The 17,736-nt window shown below is 44.6% G+C and overlaps 1 protein-coding gene across 4 annotated transcripts in view; it reads right to left on the bottom strand.

The window, feature by feature from the left end:
- The window catches only part of FRY (FRY microtubule binding protein), a 674,187-nt gene that overhangs the window by 547,495 nt on the left and 108,956 nt on the right, over positions 1–17,736 (bottom strand). For 2 of the 4 annotated variants that reach the window (XM_086935133.1, XM_086935131.1), the window contains exon 1: positions 914–1,404. The exons of the other annotated variants lie outside the window; for them this stretch is intronic. In XM_086935133.1, coding sequence (XP_086791259.1) covers positions 914–983 — 70 coding nt within the window. In that variant the 5' untranslated portion in view covers positions 984–1,404. Of the gene's footprint in view, positions 1–913; positions 1,405–17,736 lie in introns of those variants that run through there. 4 annotated transcript variants of the gene reach the window in all.

The raw sequence follows: 17,736 nt of genomic DNA on the forward strand, positions 1-17,736 counted from the left end.
GCTTTCCAGGGACGGCAGCTCACATCCCAATGGAAAGGCCAGTCCTGGCCAAGGAGGGCAGGTGCGCCGCTCCGGGCCTCCCCTCCACCACCCTCTAACCAGACTTTCAAAGGCTGGGGATGCTGAACGCCACCAGCCTGGCGGCAGATAATCCCCCCAGAGCAGCCTGGTTCAGCACTGGACAGGACGGCAGCGAGAGCTGCCCGTTGGATGAGGGGCAAGGCATCGCTCGCTATTGAATTAAAAACATGAAAGCCGCAGATGGGCCAGGCCGGGGCAGCTCCGCCTGCCTGTTTACATTGCAGCCCGTATCCTCCGCGCCTGCAAACTAAACAGGTTGGCCTTTCAGCGGGATGACATGACGTCTGTGGCGAACTACCGCACCAGAGATAGGCGAGGAGAGCGGGCTGGAAATGCCACCCTACCCCCATGCTCACACTGACAGCACCCGCCAAGCAAGGCGGACAAGGGTGTTTGCAGAATGGCTCTTTTTGTTAACCAAATCACAAAAGGCGCATGGGCATGCCCACCGCAGCCTGGAGCCGGCATAGGCAGGGATGTGCGCGTCTGAAGGTTACCAGATAAACATCAGGCAGGAAGTGCGCGCGCGCATCACCGGCGCTCCATCCACGCACACGCAGGAGCTGGGGGAAAGGGGTCTTTCGGGCTGCAATGAGGCAATGTCTGCGCTAATCTCACCACGGGGCTTTGACTTAATGAAGGGCATTTAAAAGCTCGGGCGCGTTGGCTTTTCACGAAAGGCCTTAGGACGGCTAAAAACACAGGACATGTTCCCAGGCACTGAGGCGCATCCTGCGAACGCACAATTCCCTGACTCACGCGCTCCCCCCAAGCCCCTGCACCATGGCACCATGGCCCCCTGCGCCGGCCGCGCCGCCCTGCGTGTACTCACTGCTGCTCCACGATTTCAGAAGGTACTTGATGCTGATCTCGAAGAAGCCCGAGTCCTGCTGGCTGGCCATGGCTGCCGCATGCAGAGAGGCGCCGGGAGGCCCCGGGCAGGTACCCGCCGTCTGCAGAGGAGGCTGTCAGGGGCAGCAGGGGATGGGGAGAGCCCGGATGAGACGGACAGGGCCTGGAGAGGGGTGCAGCCCCCCACAGACAGCTCTGCGTTCCCTCCTAGGGAGCTGTCATCGAAGGCAGCGCCGGTCCTGCGATGCACCTCCGGGGGTGGTACCCGCGCTCTCCTCCTCACCAGCGCGGTCGTCTATCCCTCCCATGCAGACATCATGGGCCAGAAACAAAAGGCGGCTCTGGGACCCGGGCATCAGCTGCCCGCCCGCATCGCACGCCCGTCCGTGGAGTGGGGCTGGGAAGCAGCTGCTGGGGCGCACACTCGTCCGCGAGCTGCAAACCCCGGGCCCGTCAGTGCCCTGCCATCAGGGCCGGCTGGCAGCTGGAGAGGACGAGCCCACTGCACGCGCCTCCTCCGGCCCCTCCTCCGGGAGACACCCAGCAGCAGCAACCTGGAGCGAGCCTGCCTGCCTGCCTGCCCGCGCGCAGCTCTGCTCCTGCAGCCGGGGATGTCACAGGTCCAGGGGGGTAGGATGAGAGCCGAGCCTGCGATGAATGCGCCTCAGTGCTGTGCCGCCAGGACAGCATGCACACACAGAGACGCACACGCACACTGCGGTAAAGCGGAGCTGCGCCCACGGATCTGGTTGCAGTGACGTGAAGCAGAAGCAAAGCGCTTGCAGCAGACCCGGAGCCGCGGCAAACACCTCGGCTTTCGAGGTATTACTAATTAATTACCGCATCTACATCTATCTGCTGCGTTCCAGCTAGACAGGCATGGATGCTGCAGACGGGTCATTTATTATCCCAATGACGACCAGATCATTGCTACGCCCCTTATGTTTTTTTCCAGCACACGTGTGCTGCTGCTGCTGCTGCCCACTGTTGGTTCATTTATTGGTTTGCTCCTCTCATTGCTCTGGGGAATGTAGCACCAATGTAAGAGTAACACATCACACCTCCCTGCAAGCAGGCCCTCTTTCACCTGCAAGTACTGTTTTTCCCTTGAAGGAGCGTGGAGGGGACTTTAAGGTTTAGTGAATTTTGACAACACGGCTATGCTTGATTTTCTCAGCAGTTCTTTGGGAGCGAGCCCGCTGGATGCCTTATGCTCATATGACACTGCATGCTTGGAAATGTTCTAGAAGTCATGGCATTCGACGCATCCGTGGTACCTTGATCCCAAATGTACAATAGGTCAGTTCACAGATGTTCATACCAGCTGAAATTCTGGACAAAGTCCTTTACTGGTCTTTGGACAACCAGCTCACTGCTGTAGATTCCCATTGCCTCTTAGACCTGGGTACTGGTGCCATAGTTAGCAACAACTTTTGGGCCCCCAGCTACTGCCAGCCGACTAGGCCCTTCTTCATTACGTCTCGGACTCCTCTAATCATCATTGTATTGGTTATCAATTATTCATCTAAAGCATCTATATTCCCTGATGAGCAGAAACATTCATTCCCCCTGTCCAGATGATGACCAGCATAATTAAATGGGCGTTGAAACTAGCCTTACAGAGCTGAAAGACATTAGTAACTCACAATTGAGAGAGGGCAATATTTGTCCAGGATTTCATCAATTTTACAATTGCCTCTTTTTCCTGAACATTATTAGTGGTCTGTTTTGCTGTTATTGAACTATTTTGTTTGTGATCATGGTTTTGGGCCACAAGCCAACTTCTTAGCACTGTGTGTTCACTCTATACTTTGAGTAAAAGCTTTACATTATGTATTTACTGGTCTATAAGACTATTTTTTGTTTAGCGAAATATTTGCCATTATAAACTTTATAAGTTTATCAGTATGCTTTGAACTGGCCACGTCTCTTACCCTTTTGATTTTTTGTTAAAATCTTCATTTTGCTCACAATTCACCATTTTGGGCAAGGACTACGTATTCACCTTTTATTGATACCCACTTGGACACTGTTGAATTAATCTTAGCCAACGGCAATCACTCAGACCATTTTCCAGTCCATTGTTTTTCACCCAATATGCCTGGCTAAACAGAGACTCGCCAAAATTAAAGCAGTCTTGGTGCTGCTGCAAAAGGAAGCATCCATCCCAAATGACCCTATCCTCTCCAGACAGCAACTCAAGGAACTGCAGACTAGTTTCAGCCTACATCGGCCTCGTCAGTGAGGAATAGCTTGTGCCGTGTGGCACAGTGAGCAAGGGACCCAAGTCTGGGCACACTTGTTTCACTTAGGATGTGGCCTACAACAAACAGCAAAGCAACAGGGGCATTAATTCCACCCCCCAGTGAAGGCCTTGGTTCATGCACCACTTCACTTTACCTGTTAGTGGAACAATGTTCTGACCAGGAGTTATAGCTTGCAGCTTTTACAATCGCCAGGCTGTGATGCCAGTGAATGGTCTACTACTGGAATATTGCAGGGCATTTTAGAGCGGCTCACTGAAGACCTCCAGGTGAACATTCGAAGGTTGAACACTCCTCCTGGGGGCAGTGACTCAGTGGTGCCAGACTGTGTGTGGAGAGATAATAATGTACTTATCAACACTCACTACACACATTTTCATTCTCTCAGCATAGGTGAATGGGGCATCTCCAAATTTGACATGCTTGGCACAAATGATATTCCTTTGCACATCATCTGCAGCCCTGGCACAGGAAGCCTCTACGATGCACGCATGACATTGAATGCCAGACACCAACAGGAGAATGAGTATCATCACAAATCCAAGACTCGGAGAAGAGAAGACGGCAGCCAGACACTTCCAAAGCAGATGTTCGTTTGTTCCTAACATCCAATTGAATACCAGTATAAAATGGAAAATATGAACAGCTCTGTGCCGAGTACTCTTGCCCAAAAAAGCAAGAATCAAAACAAACAAAAAACTCACTTCCAGGTCAGTTCTCGTAGACCCAAAGGGTTCCAAGGTACTGGCAAATCCCAGTGAGAAGCACTGTCTGTTATCTCTGCAACCCAAGAGATTGGTACTACGGTGCAGCTCACTGAAGTGCCAAGTATGCAATTTTTAGGCTGGAGCAGCAAGGTAGAACAGTCAAAATACCTTACTCTTGAAAGGCGATATCATCTTCTAAAAAGAATACAACTATTATTTAATAAAGGTTAAATAACTCTGTGTCTGCAACATTGCTAATTTAAATATGCTTCTGTACAGAAAAACTGCTCTCTCTTTTTGCTGGTTAGGAATACGCATAGGCACACCTCTCTTATCAGGCACAGGAGAACATAGCTGTGTTTGTACTGTGATTAGCAGCTTGGCACTATATATGTGGCAGGTGCACACAGTTGAAAAGGTTTCTGTGAGATTGTTGGTGTGTATTTAGTGTGTGTTTACTTGAACCTTCCATGTTCATTTATTCACCACTTGTCCCCACACCACCTCTTGCCCATTGTCCCCACTCTCTTTTACTCCTGCCCTACTGCCTTCCCATCCGTGCCTGTTACAACCCTTCCATTGTAACAAAATAATCGTTGCATTATATACCCACCTCCTACATTATTTCCTTTTCCGGTGTCATCCACTCCTTCCCCATCACATTTCCTCTCATCCAGAGTACTCCCTTTAACAACCTGAGTCTATCACCTCTGAGCATCCCATCCACAACATTCCATTTTCTTTTTCCTCGCTATGGTATGGACTGAGACTTTTAATCCCATTATTTTTTATATTTCTGTACAGTGCATCATAAATAACCTCTCATAAAGTAAGTAGCAGAAATTGGCCAGTCCCTGCAGTGCTTGACTATCATTAATGCCGGCCCCGTGAAAATACCCATCAACTTTGCACATGGGTACAACGATTCACAACTGATCAACAATCGAATAAATATTCTCCAACTGCCTATGGTGCATTATTAAATTAGACCAAGGGCCCTACAGCTGCTCACAAAGTGCAATAGCATGACTAAGGTAGACTTCTGCATTGTCACCAGTGGGATCAATTGATAGTGAAGTAGTTGTCCAGTTAGCTGAAGCGATTAATATACAGCATTGTGGGCACTCTAGTAACACCTGAAATGCAAACTTATCTTCGTAATGCTCATCAGTAGCCAGTGTCTGAGATGCTGAACAACTTTTTTCAGGACAGTCTCCCAACGAAAGAGAACGATTTGACAAAACAGAAAAGAACGTGAGGTTTGTGGGTGTGAATGCTTGTGACACTGTTTGAACGTAAGTGTGAGCGCACACGCATGTACAAATATAGCGCCAGGATTTATTTAATTAATGTCTAGGGACCAGACAATAAATGGTGCATTTAGCTATTTTATTTTACTGTGAAATAACCCCAGAAACTTTATCAAATAACAAGTTAAACGTTTTTAAAATTTCTCAGCAATCCTTTGTAAATTAATATCTAATTTATACAGTTCATTAATCTAGAAAATAATAAAGCCAAATCCAGTACATGGTTAATCTTTTTAAATCAATTCTTCAAGATGAGTAAGACATTATTTCACTCATTTCTGTCAGGTTTTAGGAGTCACTTATTGCACTTAACACTGCAGTAGCACCAATATCATTTTTTTCATGGAAAACGTTCACCATTCAAGACAGATGGCACAGATGAAATGATTTCTATGAATAATATTGAAAATAAATCACGATAATGGGCGTGGAGTCACAGAATTACTAAACAAACCAAAGACATTGTTTAGCAGCATAAAAGTGTTAAAACATCAAAACGTCCTCAATTTCCTAAGTACTGGGAGAAGTAGACTGAGGGTCTATGTACCCACTGTGTGCCATCCACCCAAGTTCCATCTACCCCTTTCTCTGCTTGTTCGTTTGAGACATTTCTTAACATGCTCACTGAGAACATCCAATCCTTGCTTTTCGAGTCCCTTAAATAAAACAGATTCTGGGGATGCATGCTTTCTTCTCCCGAACATCTGCAGCCATAGATTTTGCAAATACCTCTCCCAGACCATGAACCCTTTAACAAGGTTGAGATCCCTTGTTCAGAGAGAGAACAGAAATAGACTCAGTCAGCTGAAATACTACACTTTTGGAAAAGTGTGGGTGAGTTTCGCAAAGGACCCTCACTTTCTATCCTGGAAAAGACACAAATTAATTCCAGTAGACCTGGAACAGTTATTCTGGTGTCTTCTAAAGACCTGGCTCTTCAACAGTAGTTAACAGGGTGCTACCCCACCTCATATATGCTGTTCTTCAACAGTAGCAGCTTCCCCCCTAGTGCCTTGAGACCCCCACGGGTATGTAGTGCGCTTTGTAAATGCATTGATTGATTGATTGATTGAAGCAAGCAAACTCAGAAAATGGAAAAGGAGGAATACATATCTGAATAATAAACTAATAGGGGACTGCTAATTCTCCTATAGGTGGCACTGGTCCACTAGCCTACTATTTTATCAATGAGCATACCATCACGAATAATGGAGAACGTGATTATACATTTTAATTATCATAAACACATGAAAACATTATTCAATATTTTCAGTAAATTTCAAATTTACATTATACACAAATATACATACAAATGTACACAACAACAAAAAAAACAAAATACACAAAATTAATACAAGAAGTACATAATCACAAATAAATCCATCTTCACCCAGACAGAATTATTGAAGCAAAAGCTAGGTGTCCTCCTATTAATTCTAGAAAGTACACTCCGAGGTAGTCAGACACAATTGGTTCAAAACAGACAATATGGAACTTAAATATAAAAACTGTGTCAAAAAAGGTATAATTCCACTTTAATTTCAAAATTAAATCAGACTCCTCTTTATGGAAAGTGATTGATTGATCACAATCATTAACAAAACCAAGTGACTCCTCCTGCGCATTCCCAAAAACCAGGAACCTACAGTCTATCAAACTCTAAATAAGGCCATAGTGTTGCAGAGGATATGGCAAGTGGCATTGTGAGTAACAAATGGGGATAGAGGGTTTGGTCTCGTTTTGTGGGGAAGGCAGCGTGGGAGCTACGGCAACAGAAAATCAACCTTTGCGTGTTACACAGCAGTCAACTAGACGTGCTACAGCAAAACAACCCACTTTGCAAAGAAAATAAGGGTCAAGGGACACAGTGTTCCAGAACAATCTCACAAGTGATAATCCCCACTGAAAATGGACGGAACCGGGAAAAACATCTGAAACAAAACCCCGGCTTTGAAGTCTATTTTCCTCCTTTACTTTACTTCCGGGGATCTCAGAGTTTCTCGTTCGAAATCAGTGTGTTTTCATCAGACAGCAGAACATTTCTCTGATAGCAGCACATTTTTTGGCAGCATTTCGGAAACATTCTTCAAACAGCTGTAACAAGCTGAATGGCCTATAAAAAACACGGGGGCCTTTTTCGGATCCGACGGAAGCTCTCTCTCTGCCAGTCTGAGTTTAACAGGAATAAACTTTCAAAACAATTTCAGTTGTGTTTAGTATTAACACGATTGTTAAAGGTCCTACATTTCTCCCATAGTTGGATTATGGTAGGAGGTGCATTTGGGAGACGAGATTTAATCCTTTTTTATTTAAATGGCTATTTGTTTTATCCACCATCGCTTTAACCAACTCAGAAAATGCAAAGATTCATGCTTTACCACGGATATAAACATCAGCTGATCGGGAACTCGACCAATGAAGAGTCAACTTAATTAGCTGTGAGATTGTCAGGTTAACTCTCCACCATAAACTCACCCATCAAACTCAACAATGCGTCGGCGTCCGGCCATACCGACCATCTGACACGCCTATCTTCAAGACAAGGCTTTCTCTCCAAAAGCACAAACACGAAGAAACTCATGAGCGCCAAATGCACTCATGCTTATAGGCATCCTAGTCCAGGCAACAATTCAAATTTAACTGCCTGATACTAAATGCCAGTTCAACCAATGTTCATTATCCTGAAACCTCAACCTCATCTTGCACCAAATGCAGCTATGTACCTACCACAATATATGACACACGGGTGTATGCTCGGAGCCCTCTTCACACTGCCTGCCATCCTGACTATAGACGTGAGAGTGGCACTAAATGAAAGTCCGAACGTACCCTGCCCCGTGGCATTGCCATACAGCAGATAACAACAAGTCCGTCACTCAACTCCTTGGACTGGGGAGCAAGCCGGGATGACCAACCAAAAAACACAGAACAATTAATGCCCGGGGCCGCTCCCATGCTAAACAACAACCTCAGGAAACTGAAGGATCCTACCCTGGAGCTCAAACCACAGCGTAAGCAAGTAAAGCCAGGCCGGATAATATAGTGGCAGGCCACAACACACAACGGCCCCACTAAGGCAACAAAGGAAAACACAAAAATGACTCAGCCTCTCAGCACAGTTCTGCTACTGCTGCTGATCGTGCTCAGAACCAACAGACTGCCTCTAGATCATCCATACCTCCTTAAAAGGAGTGCCTGCCAAAAAGAAAAAAACACCAAGACAAGGCCCCCACTCAGGCCCCAGCACCGCTCTTCAAATACTGCCAAACAGACTGCCTCCAACCAACAATCCTACAATAGAATGCAGCTAATAAACCACACTCCTCCACTGTGGATGAGGGGAATCAATGCAACACCCCAGCACCCTCTTGCCTCCAAAGCCTTGCTATGGTCCCCTCGTGCCCACCGGAACCACCACCGAGCAATGAATGAACTCAAGTAAGAAACAAATCTCAAGCCTGTGCGCCTCTCAGGGACGCACTCAGGACTCTTGCAAAGCCTGTGTGCAGAGCTGCTGCAGCAGTGTGTAGCATGCTGGAATTCAGACAAAAATAAATCTCGAGCCAGTTCGTCTGTGTGCAGGGTAGGGAGTGAGGAGGACTCGTTTCGGGCGTCTCGGGTGGCGAGTAGGAACCACCTTTTAAGGGGCAGGGCCGACCCTCCTTATTGGTCACAGTCCCAGAAGCACTTTAGTGCTTCCAGATGTTGCGTCCGGCCAGCCAATTCGTCCTGGCCAGCCACAACAACTTCTTTCTGCTCTGTGACACCTGGAGCGGGCCCTGGCTCCCTGCCATACAGGAAGCTCCCACGAGTTGGGTGAGCCTCTTCAAACTTTATGCAGCACCCGTGTGACTTGAGATTTCATCCCATTACACCTGTGCAACATCGTCTACCTATATATTTTCACATGCTCAAACTTAGAGCCGTTTTTACCAGCAAATTCCTAAGAAGTTTTAACAAATGAGGTCTGAGGAAATAGGGTGCAACATGTATTCTGTCCTAGATAACATGGCATTAATATCAGCATTCTTCCAACCCTAAAATTCTCTAGTTAGTCATCTTGTGGAGAAGTGTGGCTCAATGGTTAGAATGGCAGACCCTGATGCAGAGGTCTAGCCTGGGACCAGGGTTCAATTCCCCGCCTCGGCGGGTTTTGGGCTCAAAATTCCACGGACCTGATAATTCTCGCCTCAGTGCCTATTCCAATCATGGAGTCCCACTCTGCAACTCTGGGCAATAGCTTGCTTAATCTCCACAACGGCCCCCACAACGCTAAGGATGCCTGGCCTCCACCTTGGGGGTGCCCAGGAGTGGACGCCTGGTGGAAGCCAGGATGGGTTCCACAGCGGTATTCGTACAAGCGCCTTGAGACCCTTGCGGGTGAGTAGTGCGCTATACAAGTATCAATTTACATTTACATCATCTCTGATCCAGATTCCTTGAGCTAAAACAAGCATTGGAAAAAACAATATGTCTTGACTATACAAGATCTATTGGTGTTGTCAATGTTTTTTATTCATGTTGCATAGTAACATGGCTGAAAGAAAAGAAAAAAAGCTCTATGGTAGGACCCGCATTGCCCGCATCATATCACGTTTTTTTCTTTACTTTCATCCACTAAGGGCTGCTGTGATACCAGTAAGGTTGACTATGAGGTGAGTAAGATTACGGTAATTCTAGCAAGAAGGGTATGATGGCACTCAGGATTATTATGATGGCAGTAAGGTTGCATATAATATACCTAATGGGGCAATTATGTGATTAGGGTGGTTATGCTGTCAACAAGGGGGATTTTATGACGTCAGTGTGGGTAAAATGGGACATTATAAATGGTTTTATGCTGTGACTAAGGGTTGTTATGATACCAGGGGGGATTTATAATGGCAGTGATAGCGACAAAGACGTCAGCAAGGGTGACAAATTTATATCAAAGGGCAGATGTGATGTCAATGAGCATGGCTAGTATGTCAGTGAGGATCATAGTAATGTCAGTGCGGGTGATGTTTGCGAGAGTGCTTTTGTGCATTCAGGGTGAAAGGAGTCAGTAAGGGTGAAAGGTGTCTGCTCTCTGCTAGTGGGTGGATATTTACAGTCTGCAAACAGACAGGCCGAAAGGTCTCATGAGATTGGAGGGGAAAGCAGGATTGGTGCTTGCTTACCATAGGTGAGAGGAGCATGGTCGTCTAATGCCCTGGAGCTGAGGGGTGAGGCTGGTGGGAACGTACGGAAGTGAGGTGAGAGGCATGGTGTGAGATCTGAGTGAGACTTAATGTTCCCTCCGCACCCGGATTAACCTCTGGAAATGGAGCTGTCACTTCCAGGTGCCTGCAGCTGTGCTCTGCTCAGTGGCATTGAAGGCAGTAGACGTACTGCTCTGGCTGCCCCTCGTCTCTGCCTTTAGTTGAAATAAAAATGTCTATTTGGCGTCTTCGGTGCACATGTTTGTAACAGTCTGAGGAGTGTCAATGCCATCATAGTTGAGAGCAGAAGAACAGAGGCGGGCCAGGAGTTATGTGAGGGAAAGAGAGAAGGCAGGTAGAGGGGGAGAGACGGAGTCTGAGGGGTAGAAAAAGGAAGAGTAGCACAAGATCAGGAGATAGGAGGAGCGTAAGGGTATTAAACAAGCAGAGAACAACAAAAGCTCTTGGACCATCAAGCATTGGCAAAGTCAATAGGTCTTGGCTTAAGGAACTATTGACTTTACTAATTGTAAATAAAATTGTAAATTGATACTTGTATAGCGCACTACTCACCCGCAAGGGTCTCAAGGCGCTTGTACGAATACCGCTGTGGAACCCATCCTGGCTTTCCCTGTGAGGCGTCCACTCCTGGGCACCCCCACGGTGGAGGCCAGGCATCCTTAGCATTGTGGGGGCCGTTGTGGAGATTAGGCAAGCTATTGCCCAGAGTTACAGAGTGGGACTCCATGATTGGAATAGGCACCGAGGCGAGAATTATCAGGTCCGTGGAATTTTGAGCCCAAGACCCGCCAAGGCGGGGAATTGAACCCTGGTCCCGGGCTAGACCTCTGCATCAGGGTCTGCCGCTCTAACCATTGAGCCACACTTCTCCACTAATGCATGTGCTTCAACAAAATGACGTGTCCATAGAGTCTGCACCGTCACACCATTCAATCGATTAAACAATCAAAAAAAAAAGCAGCACAAAAGTGCATTTTTCTAAATAATATTTTCTGCGCTAAGCGGTTGGGGAAGGGCTGAAGCAAGGGGAGGGTAGAGATACAAACAAGGACGAATCGGACGAATACAGAGAATGGGGGTGAGGGGCAGAGAAACAGGGTCATGTGAGAAAAATAGGCTTCAGATGGAGGTGGCACAGAATCACATAGCAATGTGGAATGCTGGTTGTACACAGCAGAACACATTGTCTGAGCACAGGAGAGAAGCAGATAAGGGAGTTAGATAAAACACAGGCTCCCTCATGGAGTGCTTCACAAAAAACAAAAAACTAGTTCTTGGAAAGCAAGCACGCATAGAAGAACACAAGGAGCCAATCAGAGCGATGGTAAACAGGCAAGGCACCACAAGTGGAACAAACACAAGCTGGACAGCCACAAACAAACCAAGCTAGCAAATAGAAAGTAAGCAAATACGGATGACAGAATGCAAAGCCAATATTAAGCAGTGGGCGGAATGCATTACTAGGTAAGCTTTCAACATATCCCCAAGATGTCATTTGCAAGCAGAAAGCTGTGCTGTTTGGAAGGCTTCGACCTAAAAACAAGCTAATCAAGGATTTCCAAATTTCTAAGGAATAAAAGAAGAATGATTATAAAAAGGAAATTAATAGATTGTTTAACAGCCAATTTTGCAAATAAGTTTTGTTAATATAGTCCCAGTGCTGTGAGGGCTATACCCTTAAACAAAGTGGCAAGTCCATGCATGTAACAGTTGACCACTCTCCTGCTGTTGCGGGTAAATTACTCTTTCACACATAAAACGCACGCAGATTGTGAAGCACAGTTTTATTTGATGTGTACAGAAAAGGCACCGCCCAGCAACACACTTGTAAGTTTTATTATAACGAGTACCTTGAATTTGAGATGCTAGGTTTCAAGTATGTGGTGCAAGTGACCTCAAAACGACAGAAAAAGTGCTACTTAATGGCTAACAGGCATTCACTCAAGCATCCGGTAAGTATAGAGAACACTTGCAACCATTTTCAGAGAGAGGTTTAAAGAACCCAAAAAATGTGTGCAATCATGTGCGGAAGCAATTTCGCCAAAGCAATGTGGCCGTTAACAAACCTGAGGCAATGAAAAGAACAATAGCATATCAGCCTTGCAGATCAGCAGACTGCAGTGCCATGTTCTCAGCATTGTACAATATGATAAATGATATTTTCACAGGGCCACTGTAGTCACTTGTAAGACTAGAGTTGCTACCCTAGCGTCTGTTTTGTTTGTGTGTTTTAAATAAAATGAACAAAGATGCCCATTTGCTGCTAGTGAATGTTCTATTTTAGAGTCGAGAAATATTGCCCATAAAGCGTTAAATAGTGGGAAAGATAATTCAAATAAAGTATGTTTTAAAAGACAAGAAAAGTCCAGTGTGGTAATATCTTTATTCTTTACCTACGCGTATCTTACTCTTAAAGGGTGCTGTGTACGGAACTTACAGTCCCTACATACCACTATTAAGGCACTCAGAGTTCAAAGTCCCTTTCTATTGAGCTGATTATCAACATTTTGATAATAACCTAAGTTTTGAGAGCATTAGTTTTCACCATTCATTATAAAAACGGGAGAATCGCAAGCACCATATTGCATTAAATGCCATCTCATTAAACAAAAGACAGTGAAATATCTTTGCCTACTTGGATCATACAGGCACCAATCACAGATTCCCAAACGGGTGGCAAAAATCCTAGGCATTTTGATTGACAACATGCTCATCATGAACAACCAAGTGGGTGTGGCCAGTGGCTTCTCTTTGGGAATTCCACGTACATTATGGAAAATGTTTAAATGGATTCCATTGCACTGTCGTAAGACAATTACTCAAGCCTTGATTACCAGTCGATTGGACTATGGCAATGCATGTTGGCCGCCATTAACAAGACGTTGTCAGGCTTGCAAACTGTACAAAACCCGGCTGCCAGGTTGGTATGCCATCAGCCACCCTGATCGTCTCCATGTCCATTATTAAAAACCCTTCATTGGATCCCAATTAAGAAGGGCAGCATTTTCAAACTGCTCTGCCAGACGCACCGAGCCCTACATGAAGCTGGACCATAACATCTTCGTTCCTTGGTCAGTTGTTACCAACCTTTAAGAAATCTTAAATCTTCAGTTGGGGTGTTGGCTACCCCCAATTGCATTCGCAATGTCAGAAGTGGTGGGCGCTCCTTGGCCCCTCCACCCGCACAGGCTCTCTCTCTCTCTCTTTCTCCCGCCATTCGGTCTTGCAAGTCCTGGCCCTCATTTAATAAAAGGTGCAACACATGGCTGTTTAACTTGCCTTCTTGACAGTATGGGCGGTTTCTTTCCTGCCTCTGACCTGTTGAGCTGTGTTGGCTCATACCACTTGGATAATCCTTCGGGAATAATTGTTCACACTTTAGGAATTGACATAACATAACAGTACAGAGGGACTATGAAGGCTGCTAAATCAATCGAAATGTAAAGAGGACCTCAAAGAATATCAATTAGAAGGTCTCCAAGAGGAGTGGAAACATCAGTAGGACAAGAGATAAACAATTGCATAGAACAAGAGTCATCTTCCAGTTCTTGCTAGGATGGAGAGTGGCCAATAAGAGTGTACAAGTACCAATACAATTCAAAACAATGTAATACACAAGATTACACATAACAAAGACACTATGGGCCTTATTTAGAGTTTCGGGTGGGGTTACTCCATCGCAAAGGCGACGGAGTATTCGCTCTGCCAAACGGATGGTCCGCCTGCCTGATTTACAGATGGGCAGACATTCAGAATGTAGGAGGTGAAGATTACGGTCTCCACTGCCTGCATACCCCTCCAACAGCCAGAGTATGGGCCGTCAGAGGTTTGACCGTGTCTCTACTTGACCCATTTAGAGTAGGCAGACATGGCCAATTTCTGCTTTTACCAATTGTCACCCAAAATGTAGCAGCATGAAAAAGTAAAAACTTTTCAATCACTCCAATGCCATGGGAGGAAACTCACATGAGAGGGAGGTCATTGCTTTTTTGGTTTTCAAAAACAGAATATAGCTCTGGAATATTGTTTTTCAAAATAAACAAAGAAAATGAAAGTGTGCATTGCAATATCATGTTGACAGAAGAGCACAGCACACTTTCACTGCAGTTACAGGAACCGCCTTAATGGTGGGTCCTGTAATGGAAAGGAATACCACTGGAAGCCAGACATCTCTAAATGTGGCCAGAGGAGTACCCTCGCCATGGCAGGAGTAAAGTACTCCGCCATGGCATCAGCACTAATGCCATCCGCTACCGTCAAAATCAGGCCCGACATTGAAATAAATTTAGTAGCAACTGAAGAACCAACAAAAATAGAACTGGGGGTCGGCCAATTGAGTGGCACTGCGATTCTGAGTTATAGAAGGAAGTACGACTTTATGAATTATGTAATGACAACACCGATGGAGTGTATATTTTAGGAATCCAGGATGACGTCCCGAGGAATGGACAAAACCCGTTGGTTGAGCTGACAGATTGTTTTGAAGACTGAAGAATTAAAACAGAACACACAATGAACTGATTCCCTTAAATATATTAATGGACTGACTAAGGAAGGATGCTTTTGGATTCTAGAAACCAAAATCGGTTGCATTTATACTGAAACTGCGAATTGGACGTAGTGCATTATATATTTTTATCGAGTGCTCCGCTCTCTGTTGTATGTATTTATTTGTGAATGATATGGAAGTTCATTGGCATTAGGACTTCCGGGAAGTGAGCGCCAAAATTGAAGACGTTAAAGAATTACCAACTATTGCGGTGGAATACAACCTCTACGGGTCTGATTCTGCAGAGGGACTAGATTAAAAAGAGCCAGATAGATGGGATATCTGATGGGCTTGGCTAAGCAGGTATAAACTACAGAGGTAGGAGTTTATAAAGGAGATACAATCTACAGAGGCACGAGCATTTAGGGATGTCTGGAGCAGCCTTCCATTTATTTTGGACAAAACAATAGCAAGTTTATGATTCAAACTGTGCCAATAATAGAAATATTGTTTTGATGGAAAGTGTGTAGAAATTCCAAAGAGCATTTGCGGCAGCAGTACATTAGGACAATGGGCAGATAAGATGAAAAAAATGGGCTTCATTTATACGCATAGCCCAAGTTTCTTTCTTAAGTTGAAGCAATACTAAAGGAGAGAGGTGGATGATGTGGTTTAATGGCTGGAGCGGTCATCCTCGAAGTTGGGGAACTGGGTTAGAGTCTCGACAAACTCTGCAAGCTCAACATCCTATGATGCAGGACAAATCACTTAACCCCAACCACCCCCCCCCCCCACCCCCTCGCCCCGTGCCTAGCAAAACGAATGTGCCCGTCTGTAACACAACTGTAAGTCCCACTATTATGGAAAGATGTATATGTGGATCCTCCGATCCATGGAGTATCTAGGTAAACTGTCAGGATATCTTTACATCTAATCCAGGGAAGTGAGTTCAACATCAAGTTTAACACAAATATGTCAAAAACTACAGAATGGGTTTCCTCCAAATGCCAAGTGGATCTATTCTGAGTAACTTTTTGAGTAACATTCTACTTTCATAACATTTTGGTTTAATTACGTTCATCTGTTTGTACTGTAGGGGCAGTAAAAATTCTGATAGAACTTAAAATAGTACACCCTTCTTTTTTGACCCACCTTTTCGCCTTTCACCCTATAGACAGATTTGCATGGAGCTTCACATGATGACATTTACATGAATGTGTTAATGGAATGCCATACCTTACGAAACTGCACTAATATATTACTAAAATTGGCCTTTTCAAACGCAACTGGTGCCCATGTAAAACGCTCTCATTCCTTCGGGGCGAGTTTGCGCTATATACAACAAAAACAAAAAAAACAACCTGTTGGAACAGTGGACACATAATTAATATTCAGAAATATTGCAATGCCCAGGAAACACAGTGACTATCAGTGTATATTGTTATTAAATAGCAACTACTATGACTTCATAAACCTCTTGAAAGGTAATGTTTATAATCCGATTTATGGTCAAGTACAGGCTCCTTTCCAAGCCCCCCCCCCCCTTAATTAATTTGTAAATTTTCATGGACTATTCTCCTTTCTTACGACTCAGTGAACTGTAGAGGTCTTATTTTAGCCAATGAAGTGCAATATATTCCCCCATGACTTGCACTGAACTGTGGGGGATTCTTGACAGCTATGCAGAGCAATGTGAAAGAGGCGCAGGGGCTTGCATGTTGACTTTTGAGCACTGACGGAAGGCAAGATAGGCCTCCTGTTAATGGCTTAGTGTTTATTATAAAACGGTACTTTGAAAATAAAGCAGTAATATGTAAAGAGTAAACTACAGTTAACACTAAAAGCAAACTATTAAAATCAATTGTAAAGAGGAGAGGAAAATCAACAAAAAATGCGCACTTTCTGAAGTAATTATTCAGCCCAATAGCACTTTGAAATTGACAGCTGTTACTGGAAATGTCAAAAATGACAATACAAATCTCATTCTTGACAGTTTTTTCTACATGCACTTAGAACAAAATGTGTAAACATTTCAGTTGTCCGTGTCATATTACTCTCATCCAACTTAGTCTTAAATTTTTTTTTTATCTGCAATGAAAGTTGTCACATTTAAGCACCTCCTAAAATTATATTGCGTATACGCTTTCGAATGTTTGCCATCACTTCTAAGGTTTCTACTTTGTGCTCCATTTCCGCCTTCCATTATATTCCTCTATCACAGTTTTCCACATACGGATGTCTGATGCCCCAGTCTAGTTCCTTCATGCACATTTTAAATTGCATCTTCAGCATGTTTTGTCAATGTTCAGAATTGTTTCACCTTAAAAGAAACAGTAAAATAAGTTTTTGTATTTCCTACTGGTTGACAGTAGAGAGACACGCCCAGCATCCAAAGGTGCGGGGGAAGGGGGGAAAGTGTATTTTAGGAATTAGATTAGTAAACAATTGTAAGTCCCACTTTTATGGAAAGATGTATATGTGGATCCTCCGATCCATGGAGTATCTAGGTAAACTGTCAGGATATCTTTACATCTAATCCAGGGAAGTGAGTTCAACATCAAGTTTAACACAAATATGTCAAAAACTACAGAATGGATTTCCTCCAAATGCCAAGTGGATCTATTTTGAGTAACTTTTTGAGTAACATTCTACTTTCATAAAATTTTGGTTTAATTACGTTCATCTGTTTTTACTGTAGGGGCAGTAAAAATTCTGATAGAACTTAAAATAGTACACCCTTCTTTTTTGACCCACCTTTTCGCCTTTCACCCTATAGACAGATTTGCATGAAGCTTCACATGATGACATTTACATGAATGTGCTATTGGAATG

Source organism: Lissotriton vulgaris, chromosome 8 (genome assembly GCF_964263255.1).
Source record: "Lissotriton vulgaris chromosome 8, aLisVul1.2, whole genome shotgun sequence".
Classification (NCBI taxonomy): domain Eukaryota; kingdom Metazoa; phylum Chordata; class Amphibia; order Caudata; family Salamandridae; genus Lissotriton; species Lissotriton vulgaris.